The sequence below is a fragment of the Ursus maritimus genome, unplaced genomic scaffold, assembly GCF_017311325.1.
Source record: "Ursus maritimus isolate PB19 unplaced genomic scaffold, ASM1731132v1 scaffold_26, whole genome shotgun sequence".
Lineage (NCBI taxonomy): Eukaryota > Metazoa > Chordata > Mammalia > Carnivora > Ursidae > Ursus > Ursus maritimus.
In genome coordinates, this window is record NW_024425119.1 from 4,032,751 (window position 1) to 4,059,524 (window position 26,774).

A 26,774-nucleotide genomic window follows, 5' to 3' on the forward strand; every position below is an offset into this window, starting at 1 on the left:
GAGGAACTTACAGTCTTGATTGTCGCATCATGGCAGAGTTAACCATGACGCCAGGAGTCGTAGAGAGCACCCAGTCTCCCGATAGGACTCAATGGACCACGTGAGGTGGTGAGCTGTTGACTTAGACAGGACCTGAACTTTGGCAGACCTACTTTGTTTTCACGCTCTCATTCTTTGGTTTCTAAAGCGTAACATCAAGTATATTTTATTTAGTAACACTCAGAACATGTTAATAAAATGAACACTGGTGTGAGTTACTCTATTAACAAACGTCCGCGTGGATGTTCAGGAAGGAGAAGTGAAATGCTTGGGTGGTTCTTAATTCTGAGCACATACACCGAAACCAGCCAGCCAAATCAGAGATAATACTTCCCTCTTTTTTCCTCTCTTTTGGACCCTAGGCATTGATGGTCCAGCTGCCTTCTTGAAGCCAGATGCTCAAGATTTGGAAACCAAACTTCATGTTCTCTCAGTAGGCTCTTCTGCTACAGAAGAGGATACCGAAGGAAGTGTTGATGGGGAAAGCACTTTGGAGACTGTGTCCAAGCCAGATCTCCAGGAAATTCTCCAAAAACATGGTGAGGATTGGTAATGATTGTAAGGCAGTTAATCATCTTAGCCGCATATAATCTTTTCCTTTCCTTTGTTTCATTGTCAGTTAACAATCTAGATGATTCAGAATTGCTTGGAGTATAGATTATGGCTTTACAGAGGTGACAGTATTAGGCATCTTTGACATCTGAGAATTGACTATTGTCAACCATGGTAGTATTTACCCTATTGCCTGAGAAAAATAAGATAATTACAGATAAATTATCAGCAGCATTAGCTACTATATGTGACTATTTGTTTTTGACATTTTATTTTTAGTTCCCACTGCCTTCTTTTGACAAAGTTGCCACTCAACACCCCTACTTGGCCTCCATTTCAAGTTTTTGTGGATCTAGTGATAAGGGGAAAGAGAAGTAGTGGCTGAAGAGAAACACAAATTGGATCGAGATATACTTAGGCTAATACTTTTCTCACTAGAGCCTACTTTCTGCCAGTTGGAGTTACCACTTCCAAAGATATTCCTGTACATTTCAGAGATCTCTTGCAGTTTTCTTTCCTTCTTAGAAAAATGATTTTCTAGTGGGAAGAAATTAAGTGTCCCCTTTTCAGATGAGAAGACTGAAACCAGTCATGAATAAATATTTGTTGGGTACCTACTTAGTGATAGGTAGACATTATAGGGCCTGGGCTGTGTGAATCAGGAGATTCTGCCAGAGAATGGTAGAACAGATGTACATTCAAACAGATTCACATATTCATTCATTTAGAAAATACGTATTGAGTATATACTGTATATTAGGCATTGTTATAGGCATGTAGGTTACAATAGTAAACAAGGTTCCTGCCCTCCTGAAGTGTTTATTCTAATTGAGGCATCATGTACTTAAATAGCCAAGAGAGCATTGAGAGGGGTACCTAACCCAGAGCTGAAGGTTTGGAAAGCTTTCCAGAGAAACTGATGTCTGAGCTACAGCCTGGTACAGGAGGAGGAACTGGCCAGTTCAGAATGGCTGGAGCACACATTGTGAGCGGGTGAGGTGGGAAGAGGGACTAGAGAGGTGAGCCTGGAGGGGTAATTGGGCTCTGATTATATAGGCCAGTGTAGGCCATATTAGGAATTTGGACTTTATTTGAAGAGTAACTGGAACCTATGAGGGAATTTAACCTGAGGAATATTATCAGCAGATTTGGGCTTAATGGGAAAATTGAGAAAAATTACCCTGCACCATAAAGAATTAATTGGAGGTGGGTGGGCAAGTGTGGAAGCAGGAAAGCTTAGGGAGAAGATGTTTTGGCTGGTGGCCTAACCTAGAGTTATAATGTGGTATATGCAAGAGTAAAAACCCGGGAGAAACAGAATTACATTGCCAGGGCAATGAGAAGGGACAAGGAGCTGGGGTTCAAGCTGAGCCAGGAGAAACGCATGGTGTCCTGTGTACCACTGCATCTCTCAGAGCAGTTGCACACCGACATTTTGAGTGTCTCTCGTATGTCAGGCACTTGACATACATTATCCCAATTAATTTAAAATTTCTAGGGGCGCCTGGCTGGCTCAGTTGGAAGAGCATTTGACTCTTGATCTCGGGGTCGTGAGTTCAAGCCCCACGTTGGGTGTAGAGATTACTAAAAAAGTAAATAAATAAACTTGAATATTTGTAACAGTTCTTTGAGGCGTTCATATATATTAGTCTGTCCATTTACATGTAAGAAAGTTATATGTATTACATATGTAATTATATGTAGCCTCTCAGACAGGCTAAGTAATTTGTCCTTGGTCACACTGCTGGTAAGGTGACAAACTTGGGAGGAAGAAAGAACATGTGCAAAGGCATTGGGTATAAAATCGTGATATGTTGTGAAAACCAGGACAGGTGGTGGGAGCACAGGGTGTGCCAGCGGCTGTGGTGAAGGGGGTCAGAGCATAATTCTGAAACTCGGGTTCCTGCTTGGTTCTGAATCTCAACTCTGCCACATCTGGCTGGGAAAGGGGGATCACAGCTTCACTTTCCTCTGCCTCTGTTTCCCTGTGTGTAAGTGGAATGTGATTGTGGCACTTCCCTAGTATTTTACTACCACTGTTATTACGACAAAAGAAAGTGAACGATGTGGAGGAGTCAGAGCAAAGACAGCCTTTGTTGAACCAGAAGCTAAGTATCGCCAAGGCATCGAGCTGAGTAGTGGCAGACCTAGATTTTCTGATTCTTAGTCTAGTTCTATATCCCTTACTGTAAATACTGAGTTGTCCCCTTTCACCTATAAAGTGACTGCTGTGTTGTCTTTCCTAAGAACTGGCTTTTTGGTACCAGATGGATTAATGCCTTTTTACATCTCAACAAGTTGCATCTTGACCATAAAACCCATTGAGCATTTTCTTGATTAAGATCTACGATGTGTCAGTTTGGCAGATTATGTCCCTTAAGTGGGTCCAGTTTGGTTTTTCTACAAGTTTGGGAGAAATTTTTGATCTCCATCTTAAGACACATATTCACATAAGCTGAGTTCTTGGTATAAAAATGGCATTTGCAAACATAGTACTAAGTGAAAATATCCATGATTGTGAAGTTTTATGCCTTTTTGCTACAAAAGAACAAAAGCTTAACATTTTAGAAAACAAAAGAAAAAATGTCCTTCACAAAATAATTTTTTTAGAATAGTTTTATTGCGATATAATTAACATACCATACTATTCACCCATTTAAAGTGAACAGTGGGTGTGGGAGGGGAAGATGGCAGCAGAGTAGGAGGGCCCTGGGCTTACCTCGCCCCATGAATACAACTAGATAACTATCAGATCATCCTGAATACCCCAGAAATTGACCTGAAGACTGGCAGAACATACTCCCAACTAAAGGTAGAGAAGAGGCCACATTGAAGAAGGTAGGAAGTGTGGAGACACGGTTTCGGAGAGAAATGGATCATGACTGCTGTGGTGGGGATGGAGCTGCAGTCATGGAAAAGGGCAAGAGACAGACTAACACACAGGAAAACAAATCCCCAAAGCAATTGGCTTGGAAAGTGAGAGGAAAGTGATGGAATGAACAGCAGGCTAGAAGAAGCGGAGGAACAAATCAATGACTTAAGAGACAGGAACAGAAAATAATCAAGAGAGAGAAAAAAGAATTATGGAACACTGTATAGACTTTGGCAACTCAGTGACTCCATCTAGTAACATTCGTATTATAGGAGTCCCAGAAGAAGAAGAAGAGAGAAAAGGGGGCAGAGAATTTATTTGAGGAAATAATAGCTGAAAACTTCCCTAATCTGAGGAAAGAAACAAATATCTACATCCAGGAGGCACAGAGCACCCCAACAAAAACAGAGCCCCACCAAGACATATTGTAATTAAAATGGCAAAATATAGTGATTAAGAAAAAAATATTAAAAGCAGCAAGGCAGGGGCCCCTGGGTGGTGCAGTCAGTTGAGTGGCAGACTCTTGGTTTTGGCTCAGGTCATGACGTCGGGGTCATGAGATGGAGCCCTGTGTCAGGCTCTGCACTCAGTATGGAGTCTGCTTGAGACAATCCCTCTCCCTCTACCCCTCCTCCCTGTACGCTCACTCCCTCACTTGCTCTCTTTCTCTCAAATAAACAAATAAATCTAAAAAAATAAATAAATAAAAGCAGCAAGGCAAAAGAAGACGCTTACGTACAAAGGAAACCCCATAAAGATATTCAGCAGATTTTTCAGCAGACACTTTCCAAGCCAGAAAGGAGTGGCATGATATATTCAAGGTGCTGAATTGGGGAAAGCCTGCAGCCAAGAATACTCTTATCTAGCAAGGCTATCTTTCAGAATAGGAGAGATAAAGAGTTTCCCAGACAAACAAAAACTAAAGAAGTTTGTGATCACTAAATCGGCCTTGCAAGAAATATTAAAGGGGACTCTTGAGTGGAAAGACCAAAAATGACAGTATGAGGGTAGGAAACACAAAAGCAGTAAAAATGAATATTTCTGTACAAAATCAGTCAAGGAACTCACAAAATAAAAGGAAATAAAATATGATACCATATATCTAAAATGAGGGGAGGAGAGGAATAAAGAATGGTTTCAAACTTAACCACCAACTTAATATTGGCTGTTATATGCAGAAGATATTATATACAAACCTAATGGCAACCACAAATCAAAAACCACTAATAAATATTGCAAAGAATAAAGAGAAAGAAATCCAAATATATCACTAAAGAAAACCAGCTAACCGTGAAAGGGAGAAAGACAAGAAAGGATTCGACAAATCCTTCAGAAAGGATTTGTCAGAAACAACCCCAAAACCAGTAATAAAATGGCAATAAATACACATCTATCAATAATTAGTTTTGAGTGTAAATGGACTAAATGCTCCAATCAATGACATAGGGTGACAGAATGGATAAAAAAAAAAAAAAAAAAAAAAAACAAGACCCATCCATATGCTGCTTACAAGAGACTCATTTTAGACCTAAAGACACCTATAGATTGAAAGTGAGGGAATAGAGAAAATTTTTCATGCATATGGATGTCAAAAGAAAGCCACAGCAGCCATACTTATGTCAGACAAAATAGACTTCAAAACGAAGATTGTAACAAGAGACAAGGACACTATATGATCATAAAGGGGACAATCCAACAAGATGATATAACAATTCTAAATATTTATGCACCCAACATGGGAGCACCGAATACATAAAACAGTTAACAACAAACATAAAAGAACTAAATGAAAATAATACAATAATAGGGGACTTTAACACCCCACTTATATCAATGGACAGATCATCCAAACACAAAATCAAGAAGGAAACAGTGGCTGTGAATGAGACAGTGGACCAGATGGATTTCACAGATATATTCAGAATATTCCATCCTAAGACAGCAGAATACACATTCTTTTCAAATGCACATGGAACATTCTCTAGAATAGATCACATATTAGGCCACAAAACAAGCCTCAACAAATTCAAAAAGATCAAAGTCATACCATGCATCTTTTCTGACCACAATGGTATGAAACTAGAAGTCAACCACAAGAAAAAAATTTCTGGAAAGACCACAAATACGTGGAAGTTAAACAACCTGCTACTAAACAATGAATGGGTCAACCAGGAAATGAAAGAAGAAATTTAAAAGTACATGGAAATAAATGGAAATGAAAACACAGTGGTTCACAACCTTTGGGAAGCAGCAAAAGCAATTCTAAGAGGCAAGTTTATAGCAATACCGGCCTATTTCAAGAAGCAAGATAAACCTCAAATACACAACCTAACCTTACATCTATAGGAGCTAGAAAAAGAACAACAACAACAACAACAACAAACAACCCCTAAAACTAGCAGAAGGAAGGAAATAATAAAGATTAGAGCAGAAATAAAGGATAACCTAGAAAAAAACAATAGAACAGATCAATGAAGCTAGGAGCTGGTTCTTTGAAAAAATCAATAAAATTGATAAACCTCTAGCCAGACTTGTCAAGAAAAAAAGAGAAAGGGTTCAAATAAAATCACAAATGAGAGAGGAGAAATAACAACCAACACCACAGAAACACAAAGAGTTATAAGAGAATATTATGAAAAACTGTATGGCAACAAATCGGACAACCTGGAAGAAATGGATAAATTCCTAGGAACGTGTAGCTTACCAAAACTGAAACAGGAAGAAATAGAAAATTTGAGCAGACCCAATTACCAGAAAAATAAGTAACCAAAAAAATCAGTAATCGGAATCAGTAATCAAAAAGCTACTGATAGGGGCGCCTGGGTGGCTCAGTCGTTGGGCGTCTGCCTTCAGCTCAGGGCGTGATCCTGTCATTCTGGGATCGAGCCCCGCATCAGGCTCCTCTGCTGGGAGCCTCCTTCTTCCTCTCCCACTCACCCTGCTTGTGTTCCCTCTCTCGCTGGCTCTCTCTCTCTCTCTCTCTGTCAAATAAATGAATAAAATCTTTAAAAAAAAAAAAAAAGCTACTGACAAAAGTCCAGGACCAGATGGCTTCACAAGTGTATTCTACCAAACATTTAAAGAAGAATTAATGCCTATTCTTCTCAAACTATTCCAAAAAATAGGGGCACCTGGGTGGCTCAGTCTGTTAAGCATCTGCCTTCGGCTCAGGGCATGAACCCAGGGTCCTGGGATCAAGTCCCACATTGGGCTCCTTGCTCAGTGGGGAGCCTGCTTCTCCCTGTCCCTCTGTCTGTCTCTTCCCCTGCTTGTGCTTTCTCTCTGTCAAATAAATAAATAAAATCTTAAAAAAAGAAAAAAAAAACTACTCCAAAAAATAGGAGAGCAAGGAAAACTTCCAGATTCATTCTGTGAGACCAGCATAACCCTGATACCAAAACCAGATAAAGATGCCTCCCAATCCCCCAAACCTACAGGTCAGTATCTCTGATGAGCATAGATGCAAGATCCTCAACAAAATACTAGCAAACTGAATCCAACACTACATTAAAAAATCATTCACCATGATCAAGTGGGATTTATTCCTAGGTTGCAAGGGCGATATTTGCAAATCAATCCACATGCTACATCACAGCAATAAGAGAAAGGATAAAAAACCATACGATCATGTCAGTAGACGCAGAAATAGCATTTGACAAAGTTCAACATCCATTCATGATAAAAACCCTCAACAAAGTGGATCCAGGGGGAATATACCTCAACATAATAAAGGCCATATATGAAAAACCCACAGCTAACATCATCCTTAATGGGGAAAAACAGAGCTTTTCCCCTAAGGTCAGGAAAAAAAAACCAAGGATGTCCAGCGTCACCTTTTATTCATCATAGTACTGGCAGTCCTAGCCACAGCAATCAGACAGCAGAAAGAAGTAAAAGGCATCCAGATTGGTAAGGAAGAAGTAAAACTTCCTCTATTTGCAGATGACATGTTACTATATGTAGAAAACCCATAAGACTTCACCAAAAAACTGCTAGAACTGATAAATGAATAAAATCACAGGACACAAAGTCAATGTACAGAAATTTGTTGCATTTCTATACACCAGTAATGAAGCAGCAGAAAGAGAAATTAAAAAAAAATCCCATTTACAGTTGCACCAAAAATAATAAGATACCTAGGAATAAACCTAACCAAAAGGTGAAAGACCTGTACTCTGGAAACTGTAAAACACTGGTGAAAGAAATTGAAAATGACACGAAGAAATGGAAAGACATTCCATGCTCAGGGATTAGAAAGAACAAATATTGTTAAAATGTCTATACTATCCAAAGCAATCTACACATTTAATGCAATCCCTATTGAAATACCAACAGCATTTCTCACAGAGCTAGAACAAACAACCCTAAACTTTGTATGGAACCACAAAAGGCCCTGAATAACCATAGCAATCTTGAAAAAGAAAAACAAAGCTGAAGGCATCACAAGTCTGGACTTCAAGTTATATTACAAAGCAGTAGTAATCAAAAGAGTATGGTACTGGCACCAAAATAGACACATGGATCAATGGAACAGAATGGAAAAATCCAAAAATGAACCCACAATTAAATGGTCAATTAATCTTTGGCAAAACAGGAAAGAATATCCAATGGGAAAGACAGTCTCTTCAACAAATGGCGTTGGGAAAACTGGACAGTAACATGGAAAAGAATGAAAATGGGCCACTTTCTTACACCAATCACAGAAGTAAATTCAAAATGGATTAAGGACCTAAGAGAGACCTGACACCATAAAAATCCTAGAAAAGAACACAGGCAGGAGTAAGTTCTCTGACCTCCACTGTAGCAGCTTTTTTCTAGATAAGTGCCCTGAGGCAAGGGAAACAAAAGCAAAGATAAACTGTTGGGACTGCATCAAAATAAAAAGCTCTGCACAGCAAAGGAAACAATCAACAAAATTAAAAGGCAACCTACGGAATGGGAGAAGATACTTGCAAATGACGCATCCAATAAAGGGTTAGTATCCAAAATACATAAAGAACTTGTAAAACTCAACATCCAAAAAACAAATAATCCAATTAAAAATGGGCAGAAGATGTGAATGGACATTTCTGCAAAGACATCCAGATGGCCAACAGACACATGAAAAGATGCTCAACATCACTCATCATCAGGGAAATGCAGATCAAAATCGTATGAGATATCACCTCATACCTGTCAGAATGGCTACAATCAACAACATAACAAGTGTTGGCAAGGATGTGGCACTGTTGGTGGGAATGCAAACTGGTGCAGCCACTGTGGAAAACAGTATGGAGTTAACTTCCTCAAAAAATTAAAAATAGAACTACCCTATGATCCAGCAATTGCACGACTATTTACCCAAAGAATACAAAAATGCTAATTCAAATGGATACATGCACCCCTAGTTTATGGCAGCATTATTCATGATAGCCAAGATATGGAAGCAGCCCAAGTGTCCATCGATTGATGAATGGGTAAATAAGATCTGGAATATATGTATTATATGAATATATATTCATATTTTATATGATTATATATAATAGGACTGTTGTGCAGCCATAAAAAAGAATGAAATCTTGCCATTTGCCATCACTTGGATGGAGCTGGAGGGCATAGCGCTGAGTGATGTACGTCAGTCAGAGAAAGACAGATGCCGTATGACCTCACTTCTGTGGGATTTAAGAAACAAAACAAATGAGCAAAGGGAAAAAAGAGTGAGAGAGAGAAAGAGAGACAAACCGAGAAACAGACTCTTAACTATAGAGAACAAACTGATGGCTACCAGAGGGGAGGTTGGTGGGGGATGGGAAATAGGTGATGGGGATTAAGGAGTGTGCTTGTCTGATGAGCACCTGGTGATTATAATAAAAATTTAAAAAAAGGAAAGAAAAAATTTGTAGTGTGTGTGGTGAGGGATGTTAGCTAAACTTAATGTGGTGATCATATCACAATATATACAAATATTGAATCATTATGTTATATGTCAATTATATCCCAATAAAAAAATAAAATTAGAAAAAAACCAAAGTGAACAGTGAACAATTCGGTGGTTCCAAATCTATTCACAGAGGTCTGCAGTCATCCTTACGATCAGTTTTAGAAAATTTTCACAACTCCCAAAAGAAACCTCATACCCATTAGCAGTCACTGCCGATTTCCCTCCGACCCCTTCAGCCCAGGCAACTACCAATTTACTTTCCATCTCTGTGGATTTGCCTATTCTGAATATTTCATATAAATAGAGTCATATGCTAGGTCTTTTATGACTGTCTCCTTTCACTTAACGTAATGTTTTCAAGGTTCATCCATGTCGTAGTGCTTTTTATTGTCAAATTAACATCCCATTGATGGATATGCCACATTTTGTTTCTCTCTTCATCAGTTGATGGACATTTGGGTTATTTCCACTTTGGGCTATTATGAATAATGTTGCTATGAACATTCATGTATAAGTTTTTGTGTGGATATATGTTTTCATTTGAGATTAATTTTTTAACTGGCCTTTGTCTTATCCTTGGGTGTCCCTGAGCGAAGCTAATACCAATTTATTTGTGAACTATGTAAAAATAGGTCATAGTTGTCCCTCCTGTGGATGGCTGATTGTGGGCAGGAAATGGTTTGGAGAAAAAAGCCACCCTGCTTGTTGCTAAGTCTACTTGTAAATTCATGATTTGGATATGGGGGGTAACTTTATCCTCTAAAGAGAAAAGGGAATTTAGTTTCGGTGTTGGCCCTGCCTCTTTCTCTCGGGCAAATGATTCTCCCTGAGCCTGATACCACCACATGTAAATTTGAGTACCATCCTTCTCTTACAACATACATCACACTTTATTTTATGTCTCTGTTCTGCCCTAGATATGTTCCGTAAACAAACAAGAAACAAAACAAGAAAGACTACCACTGTCTCTTCCTCAAACTCACACAAATGTGAGGATAAAATGAGAAAATCGTTTTTAGTCAGATAGTTTTGAATTTTTTATAAAAGGTGCTTCATAAATCCAAGGTAATAGCATTTCAAACATTCCCAACTCTAGTTAACTAGACAAGAGATGAACAAAATGCTGGAAAACAAAAAGAAACAGAGGGAACTGATAGAGAACAATAGATCATCGAATTTTTTAAGTTGCGGTGAAATATACGTAACATAAAATTTACCGTTTTCGCCATTTTTAAGTGTACAGTTCAGTGACATTAAGCACATTCACGTTGTTATGCAACTATCACCACAATTCATCTCCAGAACTTTTTCATCTTCCCATAATAAAACTCCGTATCGCTAAATAATAACTCCCTGTTCTGTCCCCTGTGTCCCTCGTAACCACTATTCTACAAAATTTCTGTCTCTGTGAATTTGACTACTCTAGATTTCTCATATAAGTGGAATCATAACAATATTTGTCCCTTTTTAAAAAAAATATTCGTGACTGGCTTATTCCACTTAGCATAATGTCCTTTGAGGTTCATCCAGGCTGTAGCCTGGGTCAGAATTCCATTCCTTTTTAAAACTGAGTAATAGTCCATTGTATGTATATACCAGTTTGTCTATCTGTTCATCAGTTGATGGATATTTGGGCTGTTTTCACCTTTTAGATATTGTGAATACTGCTGCTGTGAACATTGGTATACAGGTATCTGAGTCTGTGTTTTCAATTCTCTCGGTATATACCCAGAAGTGGAATTGCTGGATCATGTGGTACTTCTGTATTTAAGTGTTTTGGGAACCACTGTACTGTTTTCCACAGTGATTGCACCATTTTACATTGCCACCAGCAATGCACAAGGGTTCCAATTTCTCCACATCCTCGCCAATACTTCTTTTCTTTTCTTTTTTTTTTTTTAAGATTTTATTTATTTATTTGACAGACAGAGACAGCCAGCGAGAGAGGGAACACAGGCAGGGGGAGTGGGAGTGGAAGAAGCAGGCTCCCAGCAGAGGAGCCCGATGCGGGGCTCGAACCCAGAACACTGGGATCACGCCCTGAGCCGAAGGCAGATGCTCAACGACTGTGCCACCCAGGCGCCCCTATTTCCTGTTTTTTTGATAATAGACATCCCAGTGCTTATGAAATGGTATCTCATTGTGATTTTGATTTGCATTTCCCTAATGATGAGTCCTGTTGAACGTCTTTTCATGTACTTATTGGCCATAATATGTATCTTCTTCGAAGAAATGTCTGTTCATGTCCTTTACCTATTTCTGGTTAAAGGGTTATTTGTTTTGTTGTTGTTGTTGAGTGTGTGTTGTAGGAGTACTTTATCTATCCTGGATATTAATCCTGTATGGAAAGGGAAAACAAGGGATAAATCTGAGTGAGAATACGAAGAAAGAATTGTCAAAATTTGGATGAAGTAGGTGGCAACCCTCTCAGGTCCGCTCCCTCCTCGGGAGCTTTATACTTTCACTGAGCTATCGCTCAATAAACCTTGATCTGTTGCCCACCAAAAAACAAAACAAAACAAAACAAAACAAAACAAATTTTGGATGAAGTAGCTATGTCTTAAGTCAGAATAGCTGGAATGTTTTAGCAAGAAAATTAAAATTATATTTGGTTCGACAATTTATTTTTTAAACCAGTGTTGGCAGTTTTTGAGAGTTCTTCCTTTCTGCCAGGTATCTCGGGTAGTTTGAACTTCGATGAAGAGGAGACCGATGGGGAGGAAGAAGGGAAAAAATTATGTCATTCACCATATTCAGAGGCGGAGAGACCCAATTCTGCATCCAGCCAGAAATCAACCACAGTATGTAGTTCTGAAACGTCTTCTTGGGAACTTATTTAACTATTTCCCAAATGTACCTGTAGTATTTAAACACCGTTGCTGAATGAGGGTACCTTCAAAAGAGTGAAGCTCCAATTTAGACTTAGATTCATGACCTCCCCAATTTCTTACGTCTGAAGCCAGCAGTTGTGAAGTTACATCCCACTTTTGTTCTTAGCTCCTTCATTACTCCCAATATTCACATACTTATTTTACTTCTCAGAGTTTCCCCTTATTTTGTCAGAAGACTAGAGACATAGGGGTAAATCACGAAATTATTTTGTCCATTAATTATTTCTTGAAGAGAATAAGAAGTGTTCTGATCCCACCTCCTCTTGCTCATGTATATGGCTGTCTTTCAGGATCCAGGAGCTTCCGGTCCTGTGGCCCACCAAATGGATAACCAGCTGGGAGAAGTGGAGAACTTGGAGGACTTTGTATGTAGTCCTGCCCCTAGGGGTATTACAGTAAAGTGTCGGATAACCAGGGATAAAAAAGGAATGGATCGGGGTCTCTTCCCCACTTACTATATGCACTTGGAAAAGGATGAAAATCGGAAGGTATGAGAATTGATTCTTAAGACAGATCTTCAGATAAAGGGGAAGAATGTTGTGGGAATAGATCGTTGAAGGGTCTTAGGAGGAGAAGAGCACTGGTTTCAGACCAAGTCAGCAACTCCCAGTTGCTGTGTTCTTTCTTCAAAGAGCTCAGAGTCTCAGAATTAAAATCTACCCCACCCCAAAGAAAAAGAATTTTATCCAGAATATAAGAAAATGGAAGAGAACATTTGAATGTAATTATTTGCACCTCTATCCTATTTTTTGATGGAGGGAGGGTGTTACTGTGTGCTCTTTGGTTTTTATTTTAATTACCGTAGGACATGATACTGTGCCAGTTTTAGGGAATAGGAGGAATTGGAAATAGAGGAAGGGGGCGCCTGAGTGGCTCAGTGGTTAAGCGTCTGCCTTCGGCTCAGGGCGTGATCCTGGAGTCCTGGGATCGAGCCCCACATCAGGCTCCTCCGCTGGTAGCCTGCTTCTTCCTCTCCCACTTCCCCTGCTTGTGTTTCCTCTCTCGCTGGCTGTCTCTCTCCGTGTCAAATAAATAAATAAAATCTTTAAAAAAAAAGGGAAATAGAGGAAGGACATGCGAGTGAAATGTCTTATTTCTCACTCTAGAAATTCTGATTTACTTCAAACACAAGTTTGAGGCAATTTAATACTTGCTAATGAACACTGTATTTTGCTTTGCTACCGGGTCTAGGTGGATGATTTTAAGCATAAAAAATGAGATGATGATTGATACCATTGTTGTTATAACCACTAATTTATAAGTGTTTATGATGTACCAGGCATGTGCCAGATGCTCTGTGTATATATTATCTCCTATAATCCTTACCACAACCTCATCCCTGCTTTATAGATGAGTGACTGGGGCTTAGGGAGTGACATACCTACCCCCAAATCGCAATGATAAGTGGCAGAGCCAGAGTCAAACCCGTATCTGTTTGATTCCACGGTCCCTTCCGTGGCTGCTGCCATTCTCCTGCTTCCCTGTTCTTGTCCAGATCTGGTAGGGTCTGGGAAGGGTGCACAAGTATGACAGTGTTCACGCCACTGAAGTCACACACAAAAAGGAATATGAGGAAAGCAGCTATGGTAAAGAATGGGAAGGGTGGGTATTCCGCGTCCTGTCTCTCCTGAAGCTGGAAAGACCCTTCCTTGATGAATCAGATGAAGCTTTTTTGAAAAAGCCACTGGAGGTTTTAGGGAGAAAGTTGCACATAGTTGCAGTAGCCCCCCCACCCCAATATTTTGCTTTCTGTGGTTTCAGTCACCTGCAGTCACTGTCATCTGGAAGCAGATGGGTCCTTCTTCTGGCGTAGGGTTAGCAGGTCAATAGTAGCCTAACGCCCCCTCTTTTCATCTCATCATGTAGGCATTTTATCATCTCATATCAGCACAAGAAGAAGGGGAGTACAGTACAGTGAGATATTTTGAAAGAGAAAGACCACATGCATATAACTTTTATTATAGTATATTGTTAGAATTATTCTATTATTGTTGCTAATCTCTTGCTATGCCTTCTGTGTAAGTTAAACTTTGTCATATGTATGTACAGAAAAACATAGTTTGTAGAGTGTTCAGTAGGCATCCACTGGGGGTCTTGAAACAATAGCCCCTGGTGGATAAGGGGGTCTACTGTATATGGAGAATGCAGCTAAGTGAATTATGAAAAGTTGTACAGTAGGGAAACCCTGATAGTGAATTCTGAGAAGCATTATAAGGGTTAGAAAAAGAGATAAAGCCGCAAAGATTGGTCTTCTCCAAGAAAACACGAAGTGGCAGATAACACTGGTGCTTCAGGAGGCACTGGGATGGGAGGCCCCGCGGCTTCTGCAGTCGTCAAGGCCAAGGAGTTCACGGCAGCAAGACCAAGGAGGTGGAGTGGATGCCTCTCACCAGCCTGCGCTGTCTGGTCAAGGACGTAAAGTTCGGGTCCCTGGAGGAGACCTATCTCTTCTGCCTGCCCATCAAGGAATCTGAGATCATCGAGGTTTTCCTGGGATCGTCCTTCAAGGATGAGGTTTTGAAGATCATGCCCATGCAAAAGCAGACCCATGCCGACAGGCAGACCAGGTTCAAGACATTTGTTGCTATCGGGGATTCGGTGTTAAATGTTCCCGTGAGGTGGCCACTGACATCCGTGGGACCATCATGCTGGCCAAGGTCTCTAGCCCCAGTGCAGCAAGGCCTCTGGGAGAACGAGATCAGCAAGCTCCACACCGTCCCTTGTAAGGTGACTGGACGCTGCAGCTCCGTGCTGTGGCACCACGTCCCTGGCCCAGGGGCCCCGGTGTTGTGCGGGCTGCTCGACCTCCGCCGGCCGCTGCATGGCCACCCCGGGCAGCTTCGCCAAGGCCACTTGGGATGCCATCTCCAAGACCTAGAGCTGTCTCATGCCGACCTCTGGAAGGAGACCACGTTCTCCGAGGCCCCCTCTCAGGAACTCACTGACCATCCTGTAAAGACCCATACTGGAGGTTCGGTGCAGCAGACCCAGGCTCCAGCTGTGGTTACCATGTAGTTTGTATACAAGAAAAATGACGGTGAATTAAGCCTGTTGAAAAGAAAAAAGACTGAAAGATTGACTGCTTGGCCCACGATAGGCACTTGCTAAATATTTGCTAGGTGAGCGGGTAGGGCAGACCGTAGTGGTTCTCTTGATATTCTTGACTGGCATTTTTTTCTTTTTCCAGATATTTCTTCTTGCAGGTAGAAAGCGGAAAAAGAGCAAAACATCCAATTACCTCATCTCCACTGATCCAACAGATTTATCTCGTGAAGGGGAGAGTTATATTGGCAAACTCAGGTGAGAGCAGCCTTGTATTACTGTCCTATTCTTTCTGGTATTTTTATTCCTGTAGTTTCAGAGCAGTCTGTATCTTTTTTACAGTGCGCATGTATTGATACCGTAATCTTAAAAAACTTCAGAGAAAATCCAAGGCCCTTATTTTAATGAGAGATCTTTACTAGTGGTGATGAACATTTGGAGAACAGGCAGATGAGCTTCCATTCTGTTCCATACCTGTCCTAGATTTGTATTTGTGTGGGGAAAAAATACAGATCATTAATGGTAACTTCTTTCTCTTGATTCTAGATCCAACCTCATGGGGACCAAGTTTACAGTTTATGACCATGGTGTCAGCCCAAGCAAGGCCCAAGGTCTGGTAGAAAAGGCCTATATCCGGCAGGAGCTGGCAGCTGTCTGTTATGTACGTCCCATTCTCATAATGCACTCTTTGTCCTGAGTCTTTTCCCTAATTTCCTGGGTGTCCTGCTGGCACTTGAAACGTAACCAACACTGAACTCACGATCTTCCCTCCCAAGCTTGTTTCTATTTCTAACCCCCCCCTTTTCTGTTGCTGGTTGCATTTTTCTCTGTATATTCAAGTTTTAATTATTTACGAAATGCCAAGTTTGGTTCTTTTTAATTTTTTCTTAAAGATTCCATTAATTTATTTGACACAGAGAGAAAGCGAGCGAGAGAGCACAGTAGGGGGAGGAGCTGAGGGAGAGGGAGAAGCAGACTCCCCGCTGAGCAGGGAGCCTGACTGGGGCTCCCAGGATCCTGGGATCATGTCTTGAGCCGAAGGCAGATGCTCAACCGACTAAGCTGCCCAGGCGCCCCATCTTTTTAATTTTTTTTTAACATTTCTTGTCTTACCTGCTCTTTCATTTTCCTAAGGCCATTGTATTAACTTGGTCCTTCATTACCTCTTACCCACTGGCTAGAGGTTACAATAAAGTAGACTGATCTCTTTCTCTCTCTTTTTTTAAGATTTTAAAAATTTATTTGAGAGAGAGTGAGAGAGAGAGCATAAGCAGGGGGAGGGGTAGAGGGAGAGAGGGGGGAGAAGCGGGCTCCCCGCTGAGCAGGGAGCCCCACGCGGGGCTCGATTCCAGACACTTCACTGACTGAGCCACCCAGGCGCCCCTCTTTTTCTTTTCTTATTTGAGGTGTAATTGACATTTTAGTTCAGTTGTACAAGGTAATGATTTTATTTTTTTATTTTTTAATTTATAAAAAATATTTTTATTTTAAAAAATTTTCAAAAGATTTTATGTATTTATTTGACACAGAGAGAGAGAGAACACAAGCAGGGGGAGCAGCAGGCAGAGAGAGAGGGAGAAGCGGAGCCCAGTCCCAGGACCCCAAGATCATGACCTGAGCCAAAGGCAGACGCTTAACCAACTGAGCCACCCAGGCGCCCCTATTTATTTATTTTTAAATATTTTATTTATTTACTTGAGAGAGAGAGAGAGAATGAGCATGAGTGGGGAGGAGGGTCAGAGGGAGAGGGAGAAGGAGACTCCCTGCTGAGCAGGGAGTCCAACGTGGGGCCCTATCCCAGGATCCTGAGACCATGACCTGAGCCGAAGGCAGATGCTTAACGGCTGAGCCACCCAGGCATCCCAAGATTTATGTATTTGAGAGAGAGAGAGCGCATGTGTGCATGCGCACATGTGAGTGGGGTGAGGGGCAGAGGGAGAGAAACCCCAAGCAGACTCTGTGCTTACTGCAGAGCCCGATTCTAGGCTCCATCTGCAAAATGATCATCACAGTAAGTCTAATTAACATCCATCACCACACATGGTTACGGGTTCTTTTCTTGTGATGAGAACTTTCAAGATCTACTCTCTTAGCAACCTTCATATGTCTAGTACAGTATTATTTTTTTTTATTTGTATAACTGACACACAATGTTACATTAGTTTCAGCTTAGGGATTTGACAAGTTTATACATTATGCTGTGTTCGTCACAAGAATAGCTACCATCTGTCCTGATACATCGCGATTACAGTACCGGTGACTATATTCCTTATGCTGACATAGGCATTTGAACTTTTTACCTCCTGGTACAGGTCCTGTGTAAATTAAGCTGTAATTCTCACTGTATATCATGTAGTGCCATGCCCTCACTGGGAAATAAATATTTATTGATGATGACAAAATTGGCCAGTTTGCTCACAATTGCCCCAAATTTCACTTAAGACTAAGGAGTAAGAAGAAAGTTTCAAGCCAATAAAATCTGTTTTAAATTCAAGTGTTCACATTAGGTTTAAAAGGAGGTACAGTATTACTTTTCTTTTTTCTTTTTTTTTGATTCCCTCTCTCTTCGTTTACTTACGCTAAAGAAATAAAATCATTTTTGGTGTTTTTGACATCATTGGACATTTTACATGCCCAAGAAAGTCTGGTGTTAAGAATGTGGTCTCTTTTTCCTTTCTGCTTCCAAGTCCCTGCCTTGTTCTCTTATCTTCCAGGAAACAAATGTACTTGGATTTAAAGGTCCTAGGAGAATGTCTGTGATCATTCCAGGGATGAATATGAATCATGAACGGATCCCATTTCGGCCACGAAATGTAAGCAAGAACATATTTAGTCAGCAAGGAGTCTGAAAGACAAGAATACGAGACAGACGATCAGTACAAAAAAGTATCGATCCTCGGAGAACCTCAAGTTGGAGCATGGCTCATAGCCTTCTTTAGCAGAGTGATGGCTCCAGAGCGGCAGCTAAGTGCCCATGCGGAGAAGTGGCTGAAGTGTAGATTTGAAACCCCTTGGTCTGCAAAGAGAAATGCTGGATAATCTTGCAGAATTTTTAAATCTGCCTTAACTTTCGGCTTTCTTTGTTTCTGTTGTACCCTTTCTGAAACAGAGAAAATACTCCCCTCCTCCACCTCCTACCTCACAGAGTTGAGAGCAAATGATTGCCTATGGTTCTCAGTACAAAGCAATGATTGTCTCTTCAAACAGGACCACGAGAGCTTGCTTTCCAAATGGCAAAACAAAACCATGGAGAACTTGATTGAACTGCACAACAAGGCGCCCGTCTGGAACGATGACACGCAGTCCTACGTCCTGAACTTCCATGGCCGGGTCACTCAGGCGTCTGTGAAGAACTTTCAGATAGTCCACGAACATGACCGTAAGCCTGCAGGAAGGGTTGGGCGGGACTAGGAGGAAAGATGTTCTTACACGGTGGGGAAATGAGCACTTCCTATCATCGACAGGAAGTTCTGTTCAGGGAAGAATTATTTAAGAAAGACATGATTTCTTTGGAAAGACTAAAGTATGGTTTTATTTATTTTTACTTTTTAAAGACTTATTTATTTGGGGGGGGGCGCAGAGGGAGAGAATCCCAAGTGGGATCATGACCTGAGCCGAAATCGAGAGTCAGACGCTCAACCCACTGAGCCACGCAGGCGCCCCTAATGTGGCTTTTCTAAAGTAAAACTTCTGAACCACTGTTTGGGAGGCAGATGCAATGGCCCTTAGTCAAGCTTCTTAGGCACCTTTAGTCCTTGGAGCTTCTGCTGTTCCCTCCTCTGGCCCTTTCGTGCTAGTCAGGAGTCGTTCCTGTTCTCTGAGAGGAACAGTAATAGAAACTTGGCTCGTGGTTAGCAGATGCTCACTCTTACCTGGTGCCTTTTGCCATCCTTCTCATGGTTTCCCATTTTAAAGAGACCTGGTGATTGCCTGACCTATTTGGCAATTTTTCTCTGTATCGTAAGTAGGCTCTTCCCCAGTACAGCCCCATTATCTTCTAATGTCCGAATTTCTTTCTGTTTCTAGCGGACTACATAGTCATGCAGTTTGGACGTGTGGCAGACGATGTGTTCACCCTGGATTACAACTACCCACTGTGTGCACTTCAGGCCTTTGCCATCGGGCTTTCTAGCTTTGACAGCAAGCTAGCATGTGAATGAGAAAACAGCAAACGCCAAGCTTTCTCCCTCAGAGCTTTCAGGAGCAGATCATTGCCTCTTTTGCTTTTGCCCCAGGACACGAAGAGCGACAGCCCGCCCCTTTGGGAGTGATCCCCGAATGTACGTCTGTGTGTATATGTGCCCGTGTACATATGCACATGTGTATACATACACACGCACACATGTACACACACACTCAGCTCCTCCGGGTTCCATAGACCCGGTCAGGGGTCACAGCTTCGCGTGGCTGAGAGGTGGTTCAGAGCACAGAGGTTCCTGTCCGGAGCACGTCAGTAACTCCCGAGGTGACTGCACCACAGACTGTGTGCCTCAACAGTCAGGTTTCCTGTGCTTGGAAACCTGCAGCTAGAATCACGTTCTAATGATGAATTACCAGGCTCTTTTTTCGGAAGACCTGTTCAGAGTGGGATAGTTCCCTAAATTGCCTTTCGTCTTCAGGTCTGCAGGCTTTGTCTGTAAATAGCCAGAGAGTCCCTCACAGCTGCTCAGCTCTGTTGTACTAGAGACACAGCCACGGCCAGTTCAGAAACCAGTGAGGGTGGCCGTGTTCCATGGAAACTTTAGTGACGAAAACAGGCAGCGGGCCAGATTTGGCCTGTGGGCTGGTTTGCGGGCCCCTGCTGCAGGGATATTTCTGTAAGCGATGGGCCTCAGCATCCTCCAGGATGGGCCTGCGGTCGGGACATAAGAGTGGGAAACGGATATCTCTAGGAAGCAACAGTCCCACAGACTGGATCCAAAAGGTACTCGGCGACATCCACAAAGCTTTTGCGTTGTTTTATATTTTTATTTATTTATTTTTTAAGTAAGCTTTACATCCCACATGGAGCTTAAACTCTTGACCCTGAGCTCAAAAGTCACATGCTCTGCTGACAGAACCAGCCAGGTACCCCTTAACAAATTTTTATTTTATTTTTCAAGTAAGCTTTATGTCCAACGTGGGGCTTTTTTAAATTTTTATTTTACTTTTTTTTTTTTTAAGTAAGCTTTGCTTTTACCTTGTTTTGGTGGTGATGGTTTCTAGAGCATCAGTGACCTTCAGAACTGGGAAGACCCCAAATCAGTGATCATTTTGAGTTCACACAGGTAGCTTAACTACCCAGTAGCTGTCCTACCCAGAGTACCCGTGGGGGAAGACAATGTCAGCCACTTTACCACGATGAGAAGAACTTAACGCTCACTTGTAAACAAATCCAGTATTGTATGGGCTTTATCAGAGGGAGTGTGGTATTGTTAGAGCTCGCTGGCTGTCCTCATGGGGCTCGGGCGGTACTTTAGTCACAGGCTTCCCTCAGAGCAGGCTGGCTGGCAGCAATCTCAGTCAAAGCGGCTGTGGCCAAATTCTGTGATCAGTCATGTGAGAAACGTATTGTCTTAATTTCAGTTTAGGCTGAAAGCATCAACTCTAGAGTGACTTAGTCTAATTGAGACGGAGAGTAACTTGACAGTTGCCTTCATTTTCAGTCCAGGAGCGCCTCCTACAGCTATATTACTATGGAGCCGTTAGTAGAGAGGGACACACATACCTGTAGACCATGAAAGAGGTAAGAGAACGTTATGTATTGAAACTTGTCATTGTCACTATCCAGAGAGGTGGCAGGGAGGCTGTGGTGAGGACCAGCTAGCTGACTGAGCTCTGTAGACCTTGTTAGGCAGAGCTTTGGGCCTTTCTTCTTAACAGAAATATCAGTTCCCCAAAGCCTGGCTCTTTGGTACAGATCATGCTCCTGTCACTTTTCCTCACAGATGATAAGAGTTTTGCCAAGTCTTTCAGATCATTAGCACCTCCCAGCAAATCCTATGACTCTGCTTGCCGCCAGTTCACCAGTCTCAGAATGCCTCTGACTGGAGAATCCAAGAACTTCGTGCGTTCTACATTCAGCATTGTTCCACTCCCAAGCCTTTGTGCGCCCAGCTGTTTGCCAGCATGGGGCAAGGAATCCGCGGCTGTTGCTCCATTATATTTCCCTTCTGTGGACTTCCTTTTCACCCCACTTCCTGTTGTTCCTTGCTGCACATCAAATAGCAATGCGAAGGAAAGAGACACGGGAGATGGACTCTTTGCTCATCCCCCACTGGCGAGGCCTGTCTGCTTTGTTTTGACATGATTGGTTTCCATCTCAGGCATGCTTCCTATCAAGTGCCTCATTCATAGAAGTGCCCTAAAGCCCTTCAGACCTCTGGCACCATCGTCCTGACGTACTGTCTAATCCGCCCTTGTCGAAAACGGAAAGCTGTTCACTTCCCTCCAGCTGCAGCAGGTGACGGTGTCTGGGGAAGGGGAGCCTGACGGGACGACTGGATCCAGTCCTGCTTCCTCCTGCTCTGTCTGGCTCCAAGACTGTACCCCAGCTTCATGTACTCTCTGCTTGAGTGTGCAGGCGATTGGTTTTACATAAATCATATTTATACCTTTTGTATGCTACAGAAATAAAAGAGAATTTATATAAAAATGTGTCACCAGTCTTCCTTGTGAAGTCCCATCCCTCACGGGGTTCCTGCTGTCGTGTTCTGGAATAATAATTTTCATCCTGTGAATCAGTTCATCCCAGGATAACAGGAGTCTACAGACTCAGAAGTCTGTATGCTGGAGACTGTCTAGACTCATCATATTCATGATACCAAGAATTTTCTAGATAGGTGCTGGAGCCAAGAACTGAGCAAAGACGGGGCCACAGAAGGGTGGGGTTTATGTTGCCCTAGTCAGCCTCCTGGGTCTTCTTTGTGGGCATTGCTTCCTGACTCAATATCTAAAACTGAAACAGCCCTGTCTCGACTCAGAGTGTTCACATTTTAGTGCTGCCTTACAGAGACAAGCTGAAAAAAAAGATGTGTTCACAAATCTCTACTAGGCCTTCCTGCTCTTACCAGTGTCATAGTGAAAAAAAATCACGATGAGAGCTGGAGTCAGAGTTTAATTCTTAGGGCTTGTGTTTTCTTCTTCACATGGTTCTTTTTGGCTAAGCTGCACAGCTGGCTGAACAGATTATTTAGGACACAATTTTTTGTATACTTTTCAGTGACCAGGAGTAATATCAATGCTTCAGTGGTCATTGACATGAAAGACATCAGCAAGTGGTTTTTAAATTTAAAACAGGCCTACAAAAGATTCTTTTTGAGCAGAAGCTTTGCAGGTCACACAACTAGCATCAATTCACTTCCTTTAGACAGCATCATAGGTACAGAAGTAAAGCAATAGTTTGAGGCCAAATCCCAGGGTTTTGGCCCCTTTTCTGCTGGTGATTTGCCACGCGCCTCTTTCCTCTGTACTTTGAGAGGTCGTGAACTGTATGTTCTTCAGTTCTTGCATATGGTTCTCCCCACTCGTGCTGGCAACAATGTGGAATTTCTCTACTTGAGTTTGGAACTGAACTCTCTAGTTACCTTCTGGACAGAGTCATGTCTTCATAGCTGAAGATACTGCTGGGTGGAGTGCCAGAGACCCCAGGAAAGGACTGTCGATGCTTAAGCTACGGAACCGGAGACAGCAGATTCTGAATATATCTTTGGTGGGAGATCCTGGAATGGCAGGAGTGCACGATGTGGGAGAGAGAGGATCTGGTGCTGAGCAAGTGCAGGACCTCCAAGCTGCTTTTCCCCAACCGCTGGAAATACCTTGCTCCACTGAGAAAACCTTGGGATGTTGCAAGCTGCCCTTCTCCTCAGCCTCTAGCTGTGCCTGTAGATAGAATGGCTCTTGCCCAAGTACTCATGCCATATGCCCAATGGCTGCTTCCCTCCAGTCTACAGCCCTGTTTTAATCTTCCCCATGCCAGCCTCAGCTAGGGGCTTGCCAAGGACTGGCCAGATCCTGTCCCAGCCCTCAGACACATTTCTTGACCAATTGCATATTCTATCGTTTTGCCTTCTCTCCCCGCTTTGGTCGCCTAGTTGTCATAGTCAATGTATATTCGTTAAAAGTCTCACATACTCCTCTCACCTGCAAAAAGCCAAGGATACCACAATAAATGAAGGATTTGCCATTGGTGCTCAGAATTTAGGCAATCTTTAACTAAACCACAGGTGGGTTCGTGGCACCACCTACCGACCAAGGATGTACATTACAAGTGCATTAAAATGAAAAGCACAGATTCTGTAACCTAGAGGAGGAGGTCTCAAAGGGCTCAGTGATTTCAACACCCGGACCATGTCATCACACATTTACAGAGCACTCTCGTGCTTTGGTGTGACTCTTGTGAAGGTCTGAGAACAGTAATAGTTCTGTAGTTTAGAAGCCAGTAGAAGTATTCCAGTTAAGATGCCTAGCCCTTGGTATAGGATTGTGGCAAACATCATATCACTTTTATTAACATCCTTTTAAAATGGAGCAACACATTTCAGATGACATTTTTAGCCGTGTAGTTACAGTAAATGGTTCATATGCACTCGTAAAGAAATTCTAGATGGTTTTCCAGGGGCTATAATGAGAGGAAACAAAAACAGAATAGTTCAACTGGGAAACTAAACATCCAGGTTCTAGTCTCAGCCCTGACCCTACCTCACATTCCTATCTTTGTACCCATCTCTCTATTTCTATGTGCAGGAACAGCCGAGGCAAAAAAATGCCCCTGACGTTAGTGGAAATTTTGGAAATACTTCAAATATGAAATGGGCCTCCATGACTTTTTTCCAGCTCTCCCTAGTCTTTTGGTTCATCAGGCCCAACCTCCTTTCACGGGGTCCTAGGGCAATGGCCCAAGAGTCTGGAGGACCAGAAAAGAGAGGAAGTCCCAGAAGGGGCAAAGTTGGCAGGGGCCAAGGTGGGAGTGGGAATTTTCCTGGCCTATTACCCCCATTTACTACACATTTTGGTTTAATATGGTCGTTCTCAAGCCTCAGAGTTTTAACATCTAGTTAAGTACTATCTACGCAGATTCCATCCTTTATTATGATTTACAAAGGTTTAAAGAATAATCCAGTTCTTTCCTGTCGTCTGGGGGTAGGAAGGCTAGGGAGGAAGAATGATCTGAGAAGAGAGTGGCAGGCAGAGGAGGGCTAGAAATGGGGTGAATATGTAATTTCTAGGGTACAAATGTACGTCAGGACAAACTACATCCATATAAGATAGAAATATGACCCTAAAAAATATGTCCTCATTTTGCCTCGAGTCAATTTTATGTTGTTCCGTATCAGATATATAGAGATACAAATTTTAAATATTAATAATTTCATATGGTCTAAGAGAAACTTTAAAAACTACAACTAGGGGCGCCTGGGTGGCTCAGTCGTTAAGCGTCTGCCTTCAGCTCAGGGAGTGATCCCGGCGTTCTGGGAATCAAGCCCCACATCAGGCTCCTCCACTGGGAGCCTGCTTCTTCCTCTCCCACTCCCCTTGCTTGTGTTCCCTCTCTCACTGGCTCTCTCTCTCTCAAATGAATAAATAAAAATCTTTAAAAAATAAAATCGTTTAAAAAATAAATAAAAACTACAACTAAAGCCTCTTCCCATATCTGTCCCCTTCTTTTTCCCTTGCCCTGTTCTCCTGTAGTTAACTCCTTATAGTTTCTTTCTAGTGTATCTTCCTAGTGTTTCGTTATGCAAAAATAAATGCATTTGTAACTTCCCAACCTTTGTGCACAAAATATATATAGCATAGTGTCTACTCAGTCTGATAGCTTGCTCACCTATACCCTGGAGATAATCCCCTATCAGTAAATGCAGGCCTTCCTCATTCTTGTTTAGGCTCCACAGTATTTCGATGTAGGAAGTACCATAGTGTTTTTAGCAAATCCCCTCTCTATGGACAATTTGCACATTAAGACATTTTATCAGGGGAGGAGGGAGACAAAAAAAGAAATTTTATCAGTGTGTTTTGAATATATGCGGTGTTCCAGGGACACTATTTTAATCTTTTTCACTCTTCACACTCAATCACTACCACAGCATGACGCGGTTCTGCTTGGTGTTCCCACAGCCCCGAACCCTTCCCTTCGCTCTGCAAGCGCCCTCTGCCTGCGCAGCAGCTCCTGGGGCATGCGCCACGGCTGCGCTGTCCAGCACTGTAGCCCCTACTTGGGGGCAGTTGTTCACGTTTAAATGAATCAAAATAAAATTGCATTCTCCAGTCGGGCTAGCTACATTTCAAGGTCTCAGTAGTCACCTGTGGCTGGTGCCCACCACACCGGACGGTGCAGATAAAGAACGCTCCACGTGGAGGTTGTTCCTTGTCTAGCTCCCTCATGTGACCGTTCCTCCTATCTTGAGGGGCAGGGACGGGGATTTTTCTCTGGTTCTCCTTGGTGCTTCCCTAGCACAGTGCCAAGGACATCATCTGTGTTCAATAAATGTGCAGTGGGGAAATGAGTGATGAGGACACGGGGCTCACGGCCTAAGTGTGCCCAAGGTCACAATCAGCACGTGCCTGAGCTGTTATTCGAACCCAGACTGTTTAGGTGCTCAGCAGGGTCATAATGACTCACGTTAATTTTCAAAATATTAAATCAATAGCTACTGAAAACAAAACTTGTAGCTGAATAAGACTGGAGAAAGCTTTTCCTTCCTTTTGATTTTTTTTTTTTTCTGGAAGTTTTGGATATCTGATCCTAAAGATCCCCTGGGAACCTCACAGAAGCTCTCACGTGAGAATTGGGTGGGGAAGGCCCCAACCTCTGGCCTCTGGAAAGCAACGGTTTGTTTCCGTCTGTAAATACACTGTATGAATTTGCCAGGCTACCACAGCAAACTACCACAGACTGGGCGGCTTAAACAGAAGTTGACTTCTCACAGTTTTGGGGGCTAGAAGCCAAAGATCAAGGGGTTGGCATGTTAGGTCTCTCCTGAAGCCTCTTTCCTTGGCTTGCAGATGGCGGCCTTCTTCTTAGGTCTGCACGTGGCCCCCTCTGAGCGATCTGTGTCCTTCCTGATCTCTCTCCTTATAAGGGCACGGGTCAGACGAGATTAGGGCCCACCCTGAAGACCTCTTTTTAACTTAATTACCTCTTTTAAAGACATTATCTCCAGATCCACTCACACTCTGAAGTACTGGGGATTAGGACTTCAACGTGTGAATTTGGGGGAGGCACAATTCAGTCCATAGCATCTACTGTTCCCTAGAGAGAACTAGAGTCCATCCTCTTTAACATTCTCTTTGACGAAGAGATAACAGAACTTATATTAGGCTTATCCAATTACAGGCTGCTTTTATTTTTTTTATTTTTTATTTTTTATTTATTTATTTGACAGAGAGAGACAGCCAGCGAGAGAGGGAACACAAGCAGGGGGTGTGGGAGAGGAAGAAGCAGGCTCCCAGCGGAGCAGGGAGCCTGATGCGGGGCTCA

The 26,774-nt window shown here is 42.3% G+C and overlaps 1 protein-coding gene and 1 pseudogene across 3 annotated transcripts in view; both read left to right on the plus strand.

The window, feature by feature from the left end:
- Positions 1 to 21,945, plus strand: part of TULP3 (TUB like protein 3) — a 68,630-nt gene extending 46,685 nt beyond the window's left edge. For 2 of the 3 annotated variants that reach the window (XM_008704856.2, XM_008704858.2), the window contains 8 exons: positions 402 to 578; positions 12,057 to 12,184; positions 12,565 to 12,762; positions 15,462 to 15,574; positions 15,863 to 15,977; positions 18,031 to 18,129; positions 18,524 to 18,695; positions 19,343 to 21,945. In XM_008704856.2, coding sequence (XP_008703078.1) covers positions 402 to 578; positions 12,057 to 12,184; positions 12,565 to 12,762; positions 15,462 to 15,574; positions 15,863 to 15,977; positions 18,031 to 18,129; positions 18,524 to 18,695; positions 19,343 to 19,476 — 1,136 coding nt within the window. In that variant the 3' untranslated portion in view covers positions 19,477 to 21,945. The remainder of the gene's footprint in view (positions 1 to 401; positions 579 to 12,056; positions 12,185 to 12,564; positions 12,763 to 15,461; positions 15,575 to 15,862; positions 15,978 to 18,030; positions 18,130 to 18,523; positions 18,696 to 19,342) is intronic. The other variant, XM_008704857.2, reaches the window with a different exon arrangement.
- On the plus strand, positions 14,555 to 15,443 carry LOC103675731 (annotated as a pseudogene).
- Positions 21,946 to 26,774: the final 4,829 nt, after the last annotated feature.